The 16,387-nt window shown below is 37.4% G+C and overlaps 1 protein-coding gene across 4 annotated transcripts in view; it reads left to right on the top strand.

The window, feature by feature from the left end:
• Positions 1-16,387, top strand: part of CHID1 (chitinase domain containing 1) — a 136,459-nt gene that overhangs the window by 42,784 nt on the left and 77,288 nt on the right. For all 4 annotated transcript variants that reach the window (XM_049820755.1, XM_049820753.1, XM_049820754.1 and 1 more), the window contains exons 9-10: positions 5,313-5,414; positions 7,797-7,952. In XM_049820755.1, the coding sequence (XP_049676712.1) occupies positions 5,313-5,414; positions 7,797-7,952 (258 nt within the window). The remainder of the gene's footprint in view (positions 1-5,312; positions 5,415-7,796; positions 7,953-16,387) is intronic.

Raw genomic sequence — 16,387 nt, 5'->3', positions numbered from 1 at the left:
GAAACAGCAAATCTCTCAACAAAGTAAGGAGCTTCTTAGGTCAAAAGTGACATAGCTAAGAATAGGAAGAAATTAATACTGGGCCTTGTAAACAAGGTTTCAGCAGCAAAGTCAGTATTTTATCCAAGAAAATGCATCTGCTAAAAGCATGTGGTGGAAGCTTTATCACCTCTCAAGGAAATGGGCTAGTCTAAAGCAAAAGTGTCGATGTGTCTCAGGGACAGCTGTTGCTCTCTGTACAAGGATTGTGTCACTTACTAGAAATATTCCTGTATCTTAAACATTATGCTCAAAAAGTAGACTGCTTTTTCTCTCAGTAACTCAGTGGTTCCCTACAAAGGGACAGGAAAGATGGAATATTTTCCATTGGAAGGGACTTAAAACGATCATCTAGTCCAACTGCTGATCACTTCAGGGTTGACCAAAAGTTAAAGCATGTTGTTAAGGGTATTGTCAGTGTTTAGGAGGCATTTGGACAGGCTTGGGGGATCAACCACATCTCTAGGAAGCCTGTTCCAGCATTTGACCACCCTCTCAGTAAAGAAATGCTTCCTAATGTCCACTGTAAACCTCCCCTGCCACAGCTTTGAACCATTCCTATCACTGGATACTATGGAGAAGAGCTCAGCACCTCCCTCTCCACTTCCCCTCCTCAGGAAGCTGCAGAGAGCAATGAGGTCACCCCTCAGCCTCCTTTTCTCCAATCTAGACAAACACAAAGTCCTGAGCCGCTTCTTATAGGACATGCCTTCCAGCCCTTTCACCAGCTTTGTTGCCCTCCTCTGGATGTATTCAAGGAGCTTCACATCCTTCTTAAATTGTGGGGCCCAGAACTGCACACGGTATTCAAGGTGAGGCTACTCCAGCACTGAATACAGCGGGATGATCACCTCCTTTGACCAGCTGATTATACTGTGTTTGATTCACCCCAGGATGCGGTTTGCCCTCTTGGCTGCCAGGGCACACTGCTGACTCATGTTGAACCTACGGTCAACCAGCACAAGCACCTGGGATAATGTCCTATACACATCCTGATGGACATTATATCCAGGCCTCAGCTGAAACGAATGATTTGTTGTATATGTAGTATCAGAGCTGTGTTTTTACTGCAGTTAAAGTGCCATAAATTTCATCTCTGTGGTGAATTTCTCTTCATGGAGTAATTTTTACAGTCCATATAGATGCAAATTTTGCGAAGATTAGATGGCTGTTTCCAAACCTGATTATTTGGGGATTTTGCTAGTATATAGTAAGTTTCAGAGTTAACTATGTTGAACAGTGATATAAGAATCACGTAAGAACACTAGTGCATTTGAACAGAATGTTAAGGAAACTGAATGACATTTGCTTAAGGTATTGAGTTAGAAAAATACAAATGCAAATATCATATGAAGTGTCTGGCTCTTAGAACAGCAATAAAAAGGATTTAGTATAAGCTAACATAAAAAGAGTACCCTTTTCTGCTTAAATTTACTTCTTGAATCCAAATTGTTTCGTATTTATAGTGCATGTTGCATAATTTCAGTATATTTTTAGGCCAGTAGGAGCAGGTTTCTTTAAACAGCAGATTTCTCTTGTGTTAAGAAATATTAGTTGATCAGCTTAAATAAGTAAGTTTTAAATGGAATGAATGGCTTAGACTTGTAATGTTGTGTGATTTAGTCTGCTATTCACTTACTTAGCATGAGTAGCTAGATTTGCTGAAGCCCTGGGCTGCAAACTTTCACACAGATTTGCTGAACTTGTACTGAATTTGTATATATTCAAGCAAGACAAGGCCTTCAGAGCCAGCACAAAACAGAAGATGAGGAGGGCACAACTGTCAACAGCAGCTGCAACTAGACAAGATAATGGCTTGCCTGGAGACAGCAAAGGAATCCAATAAGGAGTCAGAAGATCTCAGGCCAGAATTGCTATTGGACCAAAGGGCGCGAGAGGCATGTGGAGATCATGTGAAGGATGGATGCATAGTCTGTAAGGGTATAATTGCTCAGGGATTTCTTTGTTCAGGGTCCTCTCCCTGGAAGCACCCAGCTTGAGCTGATCCTGCTGCTATACCACTCTATTAAGTTACTTATTTTTGAGATTCAGTACCTGAGACTCTGCTTTGGGAAACCTAGGGTTCAAACTGGAGAGTGACTAACACCGGACGCCTGGACCAAACTGCTCGTCTTTAACACTTGTATTCAGTGTTCAACTTCCCTCTTCACAAGTACATTTGTTAGACTCCAAATGAGATGTAATTTTTGAACTGTGTCATTTGGTGAACTCAAAGCAAATGAAGCAGTTCAGAAGTTGGGGTTAATTCCATGCAAAGAGACTTTTCAGATATATTAAATAATTTGCTTTTCCTATTATTCATGTTCATACACCTGACTTCTGCTCCTTCACATTTGTAATGTTGATAGTGAGCAGATAAAATCATCAAGGTTTTAGTCATCTGACAGTTTAATAACAAGCTGTCTTTAGTATGTGTATTGTACAGTGCTGATAAATGATGATGAAGTTTCTGCCAATTCACTGAATATTTTGGAAACGGTATTCAAGGCTTAGAAGAATGACAGGCTTTTGGCTTAGACTTGGAAACTTCTAGTCTCATGGATTTTGCATATTTTGTGCCAAGTCTCTTGACTTTCTTTGTGCTGGTTTTCTCAATGATGTAGTCAGTGGAACATACCTGCCTTTGAGTTAAGTTTACGATTAAATATCAGAATGATTGGAAAACCTCAAATGAGAAGCATAATAGCTGTTGAAAAAGATTTAGTTTTTATCCTTGAGGGCCAGTTTTCTTGACTCAGAACAATTCTGAAGGCATGAGTCAAGTAGTCTTGGTTTTGCTCCAGTGGACAGTTTTCCGAAGTGCGTGACTAGAGCAGAACTGACTGGTGGTGCTGATTGAGCTGGTGAGTGGTGCTTGCTTCCCGTGAAGATTGGTGGTGACAGACAAAGCGTATTTATTGCTGCTGGATTTGTTCCAAGTTCAAAATTTATGACCTTGCTACTTGCTCCTCAGATGGCATTCCTGTGTAGCGGAAGTAGTTCAGTTACAAACTTGCTTTGGAGAAAATGATGACAATATCCATTTTAACCTTTTTTTTTTTTTTTTTTTAATATTCCTTGGCAGTTTATATGAAAAATGGATGTAGAGGGCAAGTTACATATTCAAATTTCATTAAAGTACTACCCAGCATAATCTATAAAGCAATCCAACTTGCCCTAATATCTAATACACATTATAATTACTTTTTATGCTTTTCCCTTCATGAGTAATCACGATCAATTTATTGAAAATGTGTTTTGCTGGAGTTTGTGTTGGAGAATTGCTTTGCCTACAGACATCCAAGTTGCCGTGACATTGTTTCAAAGATGTCTTTTATTTTCTTTATTCTTGTAGAACTGTAGTTTGCAATTCCAATAAATAACAAGCAGACAACTATCCAAAAAAATGAGGTCCACCAATAGGTTCCAGAAGTGAAGATTTGTTTTAATTTGTTAAAACCCTGGAAGGAAAGGGATGGGATTTCTCCTTAGTATGAAAACTGTATCACTGGTTCTGAAAACTTGAGAATTCCAGAACACTGCTATGCTTCATACAGATTACAGCCACATAATCCAGTGTATGTTTGGTCAGGTTCATTGACCTGACTTGCAAATATAATTCATGCTTTGCTCTCTTATAATATTGCAGGCATGTTAAATGATTTAATCTGCCCCACTTAGTAACCTGTATCCGTTAACCTCTTTCCTAATGTGGTGGAACAGTGTCCTTGTAAACTGATAAATGAACACTGTTATGCTCTGATGATCCACTCGGCACATATTGTTGGATGGAGAAGTTGTAGACTGATCCAAAAGTGATAAGGGTCAGAATAAGTGATTTTTCAGTTTATTACTTGCATCTGTCACTGAGCATCTTTTTGTTTTTTACATTTAAGGTGAACGTGAGTGGTTTTAATGTGTACCTTGTTTCGACAGGGGCTGTCTACTAATTTCTAGATCAAGTAGCGGTTTCTGATATTATAGGGAAGGTCTGGATTCTTCCATCTCTCTCCTCCTACTCTCTGGAGGAATCATGTACAATCCTTGTACATGCCTCTCGAGTGGCAGAGTCACACCACAGAGTTTGTAGCTGTTAAACCACCTTTTTTTTCTTTTATTTTATAATGTTCCCCTATGCATCCTGGTCTCCCAGGCTGTTTAGAACAATATGCTACTTCTCTATCTGCCTGTCTCATCTTAACATGCTTCAGAGCCCAGTGGCTGAGGACATGGTTCTCCTGGCAGCAGCTTCTCCTTTTTAGTTCAGTCCCATCTTTGCAATGTGTTTAAGGCTGCCTTATGTTCCCTGCTCTGCTACGTGTGCTGCTAGTTTGAAGTTACGAATTCTCTTCTAAATAGATTCAATGTTTTCAGGCAACTTGTGTGCATTGTTTCTGAGTTGAATGGTTGGAGGAAGTCAGTAGTCTCTATGAGTCCAAAACTATCAAAAATATACCACCTCACCCAAAAAGCTAAGGCAGATATTAACCCAGTTAATAAGAAAAAAAAGGGAGAGGTAAGAATTGTGTTCCATATTTCATACAACGATATGCAGAAGACATAACTAGACTTTTATCTAGAGAAGGTCATAGAATGGATTTTTCCCCTCTACCAAAGAAGAAAGAAATGGGTGTGTGTTTGTTGAAAGAAAAGGTTTTGTATAGTCTTTTGCTAAAAGCAGGCAGTTGTATTTGCCTTCTGCTTTTTAGGGCTTCTTTGGAAGGGAATGAAAAGAAACTAAAGTGTTTTTCACCAGTGAGAGAAAATTTCTTAAGTACAGTACAAGCTGAAATTATAATTCTTTTTGAGATTAATAAAAAAATTACCTTTGGTTTATGTTTTTTTTATCAACAGCTGCACCCATCCATTTATTTAAGTATGGCTGAGATAACATAGTTTTATAAGTATCAAAACCAGTTTGACAGGCCAAGTAATTAAAGGTTTTGTAAAAGCCTTTGGAGTTCAGTTGATTGCTACACAAGGCAATTTGATTAGTCCACAGCCATTGTAATCACAATTGTAACCATGCTGAAAATGCTTATTTGGTAAGTATGCTGTGAAGTCTGATTCTTCCCACTGGCATCATAAGTAGCATTGAACAGGTTTTTTTCTTAGACATTTATTATAAGAATGGCACTGAAATGTCTCTTTTTGCGACCTCAGAATGAAAGATTTTTATTACCTGATTGTACGAAACCCGAAGGAAAGAATAAGGCAGGTTATTGTAGCAATTTATCTCTTCCTCTTGTTTTTGTTTTGCTTTGTTTTAAAAGGACTAACCAACCAGGAATGTTCACAAAGAAAGAATTTGATCAGTTGGCCTCAGCAATAGACAGTTTCAGTCTCATGACATATGACTATTCAACACCACAACGGTAAGACTCCATCTAACATTCGAAGAAGATTGCTGAAGGAACTGATTCCTAGTTAAGTCACTATTAAATCCACAGTATGTGTTCATTTTTTTTAGTTAAGTGCATAGTGCGTTTTAACTGTATCAGATACTAAAGTTTTGGATTAGTAATTAGGATAGGTGATTTTTCAACAAGCCAATAACTCAGGACATTGTTTAACAGAAGTGTATATTTGGCACCCAGATACTGTGAAGAGAAAGAATTATCCTTTTACTAGTTCCATGACACTTATTCTTTTCCAGGCCAGGTTCTTTTGTTTTTAGTTATTTAGCACAGTTCTGCGGGATAGGTACACAAATAACCTAGTATATGTCATTGTTGAAAAAATTAGCTTTAAAGCACTATTGACAACTCATTTGCTTCATCCTGCGGCAGCACCGCTAATGTGGACATGCTTGAATATTTTTTTCCATTTTTCTACTAGTCCCTGCCTTCTACTCCCTTGTACTGGTACAGCTGCTTATGCATCAGTTCATCAAACCAGATCAGGGAGCTGATCTGACTGAAAAATAAAACAAAACCCCACTCTTGTACATGAATATTCATTTTCAGGAACTTAATGTTTTTAACTGTGTGAAAGCAGAACAGCAATGTAGGTGAAAGGTCCTTAAACTCTACAGAGACTGTTTATGTTACTATTCTCCAAAAGCTTGGTTCATTTTGCCCCAAATTGAAGGTAAGGATAGGCTTTTGGAATTCCTAGGAGATTCTGTATATCTTGCTTCAAGCTGGCTGTCCAGAGTTAGTATTTGTGGTAAACCAGCAGATTTAGAAATGGCATCATTTTTGTGTTTATTACATCACTAAAACCTTTGTCACCTGTAGTATATTAGCAATTTGATAATATCTGGACAGGTTTAACAGAAAGGAATTTTTGTCTCCTCTGAAATGAATTTATATACCTCCTTCCTATCTCTCACCAAGCCTGTGTCTGTATCTTCAAGCCTAGCAACCTAGGGGAGAACAAACATAGGCAGTAATGTGTACTGAAGTTAGAACAGGTTTTTTTTACTCTCCTGCTGGAATATGCAGCATAGACATAGCCAGTTTAGCTTTCCTCTAGGTAAATCTGATATCTATGAGGATGAAGGGCTTTTGTACAGGCTATAAAAACCATTTGGAACCCTGAATGCATTTTGAAATGCTGTGCTGTAGGCTGCATCTTTCCTGTGTGGCGAAGCTGCACCATGCTTTATGCCATGTTAAAATCACAGGTTCTGTGATGGTACAGTCACATCTTTATGCTTCCACTGGTGCTTTAAGTTACTTAGACCTGACTTAGAGCTGCTAATCTTTCTTACTTGAAAGGAGGAGGGAAGCATTCTTCGGTTCACACCCGTTGTATTTGAAATAAATGTAGTTTCTGAGATGTAATGCTTTTTAGTCTGAGAAAGGATTTGATAAAAAGAATTCAAATATTTTTTGCTTGAATTTGCTTTGGTTGGTCTGAGTATATGAAATACAGGATAATACTTATGTTTTCTCACAATTTTTTTGCCCTTAAATATGCACATAATTTCCAGCAACATTCCTATACTGTATTAGCACATTGAGTTTTAATAGCACAGATATCCCAAAGGCTTTGAGGCAGATAATTAGTAGGGAGTAGATGATGTTGATATTTGTAAGACTAGAATAAACGTTTCCTTTTATCATGTTAGTGAGTGCCTTTCATCACGTTAGTGAGAGTTTGCAATTAAGCCTGCTCTCCTCTCTGATGAGAAAGCAATGGAATGAGCATGATATCCTGATGCTATATGTATGATAATTCAATTACTCTGTGTGTTAAGGCTCTACTCTTTTTCTTAATGTAGCTATTTGTTAGGTAATTGCCTATTTGGGATTTTATCCATAAATAAGTGTTAAACAATCATTGAAACCTGTCTTGCTTACCAGTCACTGATTTTGTAGTTCTTTCTGTAAGTAAATGGTGGATTTTGTCCCAGTATGTTCTGCCAGTTTACAGTAAAAAAAAATGAGGGTGGTATTAGAAAACTACTGAAGTCATACAGAGTTTTGAATTATTGTGTGGGCAATGTGCCAGGCCCAGTGACAGAGAAAACGTGCTAGGTGGAAAACTTTTCTTACCCACTGTAAGAAGTTTTGTGTTCCTTCACCTTAGAAATGAATCACAAAGTCAAGAGTGGGACAAATGCGTTTTGTGCATCAGTACTTCAAGCCACTGAAGAATGTGCATTTAACCTTCATAGGATTGTAGGTTAACCTTCATTAATTTTTGTGTGCCATGGTTTGCTCTTTACAATTGCAGTAGTCAAAAAGAGAAGACTAAGAATGAATGTATACTTTTTCTGACCACCTGTTTGATTTTTGCTAACTTGACAGACCTGGTCCTAATTCCCCTCTTCCCTGGGTACGAGCCTGTGTTCAAGTACTGGATCCTGATTCAAAATGGAGGAATAAAATACTTCTAGGCCTGAATTTCTATGGCATGGACTATTCTGCTTTGGGAGCCTCTGGGGAGCCAATCCTTGGTAGTAGGTAAGACTTCTCTGGATAGTACTTATGTATGATATATTCTCACAAAACTCAGAAATTCACAAGTATTCTTGTTTAGAAATATGGTTGTGTTAGTAACACAGAAATGGCAAAAGTGATAAATCTGCACATGAATTAGTAGCGCACCAGTTAGAGTAAGACCTGTAACTTCTCTGTACAGAAGTGCAGATAGATGGCACAGTTATCCTGTCAGAACTCCTATGGAAAAATGATTTGTGTAGTTTTTACTTGTTCCTCTATCCATGTTTGTATATGCAGTTTGCAGTCTTTGTGTTAAAATGTTCTGCAGTATTCACTTAGGCTCTGTATCATTTTGGGGGTTCCTGCAGTTGACCTAAAGATTGTTTCTCTCAGCTCCTGAAGTTGTTACCTGTTACTTTGAAATTTGATGTTGGTTTCAAACAGCAATATGCCACCAAGTTTCTTTTGAATAAAAAAAGCTGCAATAAGCTTACCTGGAGACAAAAACCTATAATAAGACAAAAGGAAGTATTCCAAAGCCAGCCTGAAACTTTATATTGATTCTCAGAGGAAAATGGTTGTTTTAGTTTTGAGTAATAACCACCTATAATAACAGTGAACTTTGTAGAAACACAGTCAGGGTATAGTACATCAAGCCAGAAGAAAAAGCAAGGAAAATGGTGTGAATTTGGCAGGAAAATCAGGTTTGTTCAGAAGTTTGTTATTCATTTGTAAAATAGAACCAAACCAAGTGGAAACAAACCTAAAGCACAAGAGGTGACTGTTCTCACTTTTGCAGGTTACTAAGTTCATTACACCAGGATATTTCAATATAGTAAATATTTCAATGCCTAACAAGCAATCTCTATCTGAGGTGGATTATGTAAGGTAAGGGACTGATTTTTTTATGTCCATGCCTTCAGTTACAGAAACAGTTTGTCATCATTGCACTTGCCTCTGCTGTCTTCCTGCTTCAGCTTGGCTGTTTGCAGGCGTATAATACTGTAGACACAGTTTTCTCCCAGTGCTGAATTGTGCCTGAATCTGGCTGAATAACAGAAAATGACTAACAGGTGGGGAAAATAAAGCCATTGTCTACAGTGAAAGGTATATAATGAGTATATCAGAATGGCTTCTCTAAAGTTAGTTGTAGTGGTTAGGCAGGAAAAATACTCAATATTCAAATCATTGTTGATTTACAAGCCTATTTATACAAGCTCAGCACAATGAGTGTAGCTTCACTGTAATATTTACAGTTCCTTTTGCAGGTAGCAGTATAGTACTATCTAGCAGAATGAAAAGATCTTGCTTTTTTTCTGAAATGCAACTTTTGGAGTGAAGTTTTCACTTGAAAACTTACCACACACTAGGATGGCATCTTCTTTTACTTTTCATAGATTCTTCTGGACTATATTATAGTATTAGTTTATGTTGCTTTTAATTAACGGCAAAAATGTCCTAGTCAAGAGTTATATATGGTTAATCTAACTTGTACTGAAAGAGACTGTGTTTACCTGTATGTAGAGCACTGGCGCACGATATGGGACAGTATGTTTTAATACAGAGAATGGTCCTGTTAACATATTCTTCACTGGCAGACCACAATATTGTAATTTTTCAGGTATCTACCAGAAGCAAGGTTCTGGACAAAGTCTTTAAGAGACTTTGAGTTTATACATAAAGCATATTAATATTCACTTTGCTGCTTTACCTAGTTTACATTGGTATGGTTAACTTTATTTTTCCAGAAATATATTTTTGAGCATGCACAGTTATGTATTAGTCTTTGCTGTATATGTCATGTAATCGTAAAATACGTTCAAGGTAAACCAGCTTCAGCACAGGCCAAGCTTCTGACATAAAACAGAAAAAGATTATTAGTGTAAAATAAGCTTTCTGCCACTTACTTGGTAACAGGCTGTTTGTAAGGAAGTCCAAGTTTCTAGCATCTGTGAGTCTTTGAAAACTATCACTATCATATCCAATTGAATCCCAGAATGGACACAGCTTGTTCAGAGATGCTCTCCCCGCCCTCCCTACAGAAAAGCTTCCCTTTTATTCCATTATTAATGCTCTGGCTACATCAGGTTTTTTCGTTCTCTGATAAGACACATGGCTGAGGCTGATCCTATTCCTTCTCATTTTTGTATCTGCTTCATACTACATAAACAGGCTGCTCAGAAGCTGCGTCCAGGGTAGAAGTGGATGGCTTGATAATTCATTTTTCTCACCTTGGCTCCTTAGTTAATTTGAGCTTTCAGTTTCTTGGTGACTGTAATCCAGTGTTAGTCATAACCTGGAAAAAGTGTTGAAGGATGGAGTCATGACTCCTTTAAAGCACCATCCATATGTTGTAGTGATAGTGATGTTAAGCTGAAGTACTGGTATTAAAATCAATTCAAAATCTATTCAGGGAAGTGCAGTATGGTGGGTATCAACTTTTTTGTTCTAGATTTTTCTTCAGATTTTTGCATCTGAAACTTATGTATTTACAGGTCTCCAAAATGCCAGTGTTCCTTGGCACACTGTAAGGTGCACACTGTCTTGTTGAAGCATATTCATTGGAATCTGATCATCTTTGATAAGAGAGCTGGAGAATTGACAAATATACAGTAGCAAACTGTATATTCTCAAGTTGTTTGATGTAAATGTAGTATGCACTTAAATTGATTATTAGTATAGCTTATATGTAGGATTGCATGCAGAATGCAGAAACCTTTGCTGGTCTCATGTTTGTGTTTTTCTTTAGGATAGGAATTATGTGATGGAAGGAGGCTCCGAACATAGGTAGATTTCATTCACTGAATATTTTTTCAGTCCAGAAGTTCATAAAATAACTTTCAATAGAATTCCTATTCACATAAAATACTATCTGGCAGTGTTTTTTTTTTTTTATTGTGGAATGTAATCTAAAGGAAGAAGTACTTGGTACCATTTTGCTGAAAAGATACACAACCTTTCCATGTAATATCCTTTTTCCTTCATACACGCCATAAAAAGTAATACATATATGTGTATGTGCTTGTGTACATGTGTGCATACACATATCAGGATTAAATTAAATGAAAACAATATTTCTTTTACGGCACAATGTATTTTGTCTTTGCGTGTTGTTACAGTAGGAACTACAGCTTATATTTGCAGTAACAATGTGTTCGTCTTGCAGCTAGGTCACAAGTATTACTTGTTAATAAAATGATTCAATCTCAGAGATTATAGCACATTCTGGTGCTTTAATCAACCAAGTACCATTGTTGTTTAGGTGCTGGGAAGCTACATTCTTGTTTATATTTAGTTCTGACATAATTTGTATGAAATGCTAAGCCTGAAATAAAGGTATTGTGCCTGTGATTCCCCAAATCACCTGTAGTGCTTCTGGCAATGTTTTCTGCCCTCTGGCTGTCAAGTATCTGGTGTCCAAACTGCTAAGATGCAGTCATTAAAACTTACCACTGTATTAAAATCCTGTCAGAACATAGCCATCTGGTGTCGCTGACTTGTTGCTCTAATGATCAGTTTGTTCCAGCATGTCCTCTATTGATACCGCAACCTGACAGTATTTCTTCTTCACCTCAAAAGTGTATGTCTTGGGTAAATAATTCTTCAGTATACCCTGAAGCTTAAGAAACTGTTTAGCCTTTCTGCAGAATCTTTACCTTTGAGTCCTATTTGAGACCTGTAGTAGGTTAGCGAGCCGTTCAATCTCACAAGCTTCTTAACTTCCGATGTACTTTTTTTGCCTTTAGCTATCTGCTCTTCAGAATCTCAATCATTGGGACATTATATTTCAGTTGCAGTAATACTCATTGTTTTCTTTTGCCTTCTCATGGGAGGTTAGACAGCAGTGGAGTGGTGTCTTCCATTCCATGCCATCTAAAATCTGTAGCCCTTATGACCTGGGTCAAAAGGGAACTGATACACTTCATTGCTAGTTATGAATTAAAAGCAATGTAAATCAAAGGCTATCATGCGGCAATGGTGCCACTTATGTTTAATAAATCAGCCTTCTTTATTATCACATCCCTGCTAAGTTTAATGTGTTAAAGACATTTTGTCCTTTTTTTGTGTGTAGTGCTGAAAGAGGAGAGATACATCTCTGATGTTCCACCTGTCTGTATATAACTTTTGAATGTATTCTGCATCTAAGCTGCTTTTGTTCCAAACGTAGCTGTTGAAAATAGGTATGTGAATAACTCCATTGTTGTGAGACAATGCTCTGTGTGCTTACCTTTTATTTAAAGGAATCTGAATAGAGATTTTTATGTTAATTTTTAAACACTCAAGAAGATTGATACAATAAATTGCCAGTTGAAGCGAGGGAGAAATTGACAATGCATTGTGCTATTCAGAGATAGAAAATAAGATGACTCACAAGCTATGTGAGGATGTGGAGTTCTACTGAGAATTTTATTGGCTGCCTGCCATTCTGTAAATAGCAGGTAATAAAAAGTGGTACTTGGAAACAGTTAGAGGTGAGCTTTTTCCCTGAATTACCATGGTGGTGTCTTTATTAGCAGCAATTTAAGAAGATTTGGGCCAGCTGTGACTCATGATTTTGTCTTACAGAAGGTAGCAAAAAACTTGTGCAAGGGATGCTTTTATTCTTCAAGTGTCAAGGCTTTTACAACGTTCCTCTTCGTGCTGTAATTCTCAGGATTTCCATTACTTCCCTGCATACCAGGATTCCGTCTCCTGATTTAATCCATTTTGCTCATAGTTTATGTAACATTGGGGAGATACTAATTCTTCACATAAACTGATGGACTGTTTAGCTCTGTAGGGTTCAATATCCTCTTGATCTGTTGTACACCTCTCCACTTCACTGGAGAAACTGTTAAGCTCTTTCTTAAATTGTACTGCTGGGTCAGATGGTAAAATCATGGCAGTGATAGGAGGAAGTCACAATTGGGGCTGGAATCAGAAAGTAGTTATTTCTATATTACAAATGTCTAAATAATTCAGGAGGGTTTCAAGAGGTTTATTCTATTAAATTCCCTCTGGGATATTCTGTTATGTGTGGCTTCCATGGTATATCTGTCCCTCCCTCCCTTTAGGAATGGAAGGTGAGTGGCAGCTGTTAGCTGAAACTGAAAGACTAGTTCATTCATATAAAGTAGACAGAACATCTTACAAAGTAAAATTATTATCATATTTCGGCTTGTCCAAGTTGTAAATATGATGTTAAATACAAAAGCTGTTATAATTGGGTTTTATGTAGAACACATTCCTTATTTCTTTTTGAAATGAGGGAAAGGTGGTTTGGTTTGTATTTATTATGAAAATGATTGGTTCTGAAGTTCAGTAGTACAATGGCATATCGTGAGTGAGTGTGCATATCAGTGCATTTGTTTTAAAAAATATGTAGTCAGTTGTGATGTACATTTTAAATGGTGGACATATTGCTGTGAGATATGCTCTTCTCTGTCTCTCAGGATCTTTTTCAATAGTAAATTTGCTACAGGCAATGTTTAGGCAGTCAGATGTTGACAAAATAATAATGATATAGTTCTTTACTGTCTCATTGTTGTACTCTAACCATTAGAATATAGCATTATGGAATTGGGAAAAAGATTTCTGTGGTTTAAAACAAACAAGGGGAAGAGCCAGAAACCTTTACTGCAATTTAAATTTACTTACAATCATAGATTTGCATGTGGTGTCTGCACCCGGTGTAAGGTGAAAGAAACTCATTGCTTTGGATGCCTTATTTGGGCTTGTGAGATCACTAGTGGTGGACCTCCTAGCCCTGACTGAATCTCTTCAAATATAAGGTGATTAACAAACATAGAACAGGTAACGCTATTTGTGTTTCCAGATTCCTCCACTATCAATCCCTTAGCTCCCATTGCCCCATCCTCTCTCACTCTCAGTGCTGAAAGGATAATGATTAATTTTTGCCTGGAAGTGACTGTCCCCCACAAGATATTAATTGTGTTCAGTTCAATTGCAAATCAATTGAGGATGAGTGTGAAAAGGGCCTCCTGAAAATGCTGTGTCTTTGTACGAGTTAGCCTAGAGTTGGCTAACTGCACCGTGCTGACTTGTTGGATTGTGTGCAGTATAGATTCCTCTGAGAAGCTTCTGATTCTGGAGAAGTCGTCCTCTTCTTGAGCCAAAAGACAGCAGCTTGGATGAAGCTTATCAGTCACCCTGGGACCTAGCCACCACTGACAGGGATGCATGGACTAGAGTGTTGGCTCCAGGAAGCTGGATATTTTTTTCTTATTTCTAACCTGGGAGACTTTTTGACCTTTTCCTGAGAAAAATACATCGTGGGGTTTTGGGTTGTTTCTTTGTTTGCGTGTTTGTTTTTCTTGGTCCATCCTCCCCTTCCCCCCCCCCGACTGGTTCATGTCTAAGTTACTTCCCCCATTGGTTTTGATGAGGTGGACCACTTTTTTGTTGATTAGTGTGTCTGATGATTGAAAAATTGGGCTGGCTTGAAAAATAATGGAGTACATGTTTCTGAATACAGATACTGTAAGACAAGTCTTGTTTATCTTGCAACTTAAATAGAGCCAGACTCTGACTGTCTATTCTCTTTACTAGAAAATTGACAGTAATGAGATCGTTTGTATCTTGTTGAAGGAGGAGCATTGTGTGATGTGTAGTGTATGCTTGGTTTTTTAAACAGACAGGCTTTTCTTTTAAGTCTTAAAAGAAAGCAGCTTGGAGTTTTTCTTATCTTAAACTGATTTTGCAATCCTCATTGCCTAATATAAACGGTAGTCAGTTCAGTGAATTGAATTGCCATGATTGTTGGGGAAGCAGTCAGAATTAAAAGCAAGATATGACTTTTTATAGGCCTGTTGAAACTAGTCTGAATAACATCAATATTGATGTAAAAGTTGGAATGAACTTTCTTGGTAACTCAAATATAATTTCAGTTGGTTGGATTTATAGGAAGACAATTATATGTTCTTTCTTTTGCTAAAGAGCACCACTTCCAAAGCTTTATTTAGCAAGCTCTGAAACTTAGGGTAAGTCCTGAGAGAGCACAGTTCTTTGCCTTTTTTTTCCTGATATGCTAAAGTCATGTCTTCATTACTTGGTTATGTCTATGCTGTCAGGCAAGCTGGCACAAAAGTGGTGCTGGGGTCCCGGTGCTTAGACAATGAGTCTTTGGGGCTTTTTTCTTTAGGATGACTCTAGTGTGGTCCTGTGGACTCATTAGCAGTCAGAGTGTCTCTTTTGCTGTTGTTTCCTCAAAAAAAAAAAAAAAAGCATCTCTTTAATGCACTCTGAGATTGCTCCATGATACAGACCGAAGTATGGTGTTATTTTTTCTTGTAAAAGCTCAATCTTGATGTGAGCTAGAAGTTTGATGTAGGCAGAATCATACAATCTAAATGCCTCCTTTCATTTTGACACAATGCATTTAAACAGTACAATTTAAAAAAAAAAAAAAAAAAAAGGTGAAGTTACAAAACATACTGATTACTCTTTGCATTTCTGTAAAAATATTTCAACATTTCTCAAGGCTGGTTGGTTGTGCACAGATGTTTCAGAGGGCAAGAATAAATGTGCATGTTTGTTACACTTCTAGTGAAAAGTAGCAATTGCAGCAACAAAGTATGCAGAGTGATCTAATTCCTGTGAGCAGGACTTGATAACAAGAGTCAAGAGCCAGCACAGGAATAAGTAAGACTTAGGAATAGGCTTGGCGCCTTCAAGTAATACTTACAAAAAATACTAATGGAGCATATAACTACACAGTCTTTGAAGTAATAGAAGTGCAAGTATGTTCCACAACATTAACAGCTTTTGATTTGTTCAAACAGCTTGTTTACACTTGGAGTTATACAGCAGGTGATTGAATGAGGTTTCTGGTGATAACATTCAGTAACAGTATAAGGTCCAATAAATTTTTTCTTTACATTTTTATGAGCTATTTCAGTATATTAACACCAGGAAGTAGAGGGAGGTGGTGGGGGGGGGGTGTCGCCCCCCCCCTTAGTTTATGCATATTTTGGGAAAATGGATCTAAAAATATTGAGTAATAAATTTTAGCTGAAATAGTTCTTGGATTTTGTGCTCTAAAAATAGGTGTGTTGCATTTCAGAATGTTACGGAAACGTAGTGTTGTTCATGGCTAAAATGGAAATCAAGGCAGACTCTAATAGTTAGCCTACTTCTATAAAAAAATACAGTATTATGAAAATTATTACAAATTAGTTATTTGGAAACTCTATGAAATTTACAAGACTATGCCCCAAATATATCTATATATCCTAAACAGTTACCTCTTTCTTACAGTTTTATGTATGTCATTTCCATGTTTGAATCACATGGTAGTTATGTTACTCTATGTTAGAAGGAAACTGTCTTTGATAAAAGTAAAAATATCTCTGTATACCACATCTTTGTAAACCTTTTGCAAATAGCTTCTGCCTTTTGTTATTTACCTGCCTTTAAGGTTGGGAAGGGGAAGGAAAATTCCTCTAGAACGGTATTCA

The sequence above is a fragment of the Accipiter gentilis genome, chromosome 17, assembly GCF_929443795.1.
Source record: "Accipiter gentilis chromosome 17, bAccGen1.1, whole genome shotgun sequence".
In the NCBI taxonomy this organism is placed as follows: Eukaryota; Metazoa; Chordata; class Aves; order Accipitriformes; family Accipitridae; genus Astur; species Astur gentilis.
Note: the sequence above shows the minus strand (reverse complement) of the source record. Positions and strands in the feature narration are given on the sequence as shown.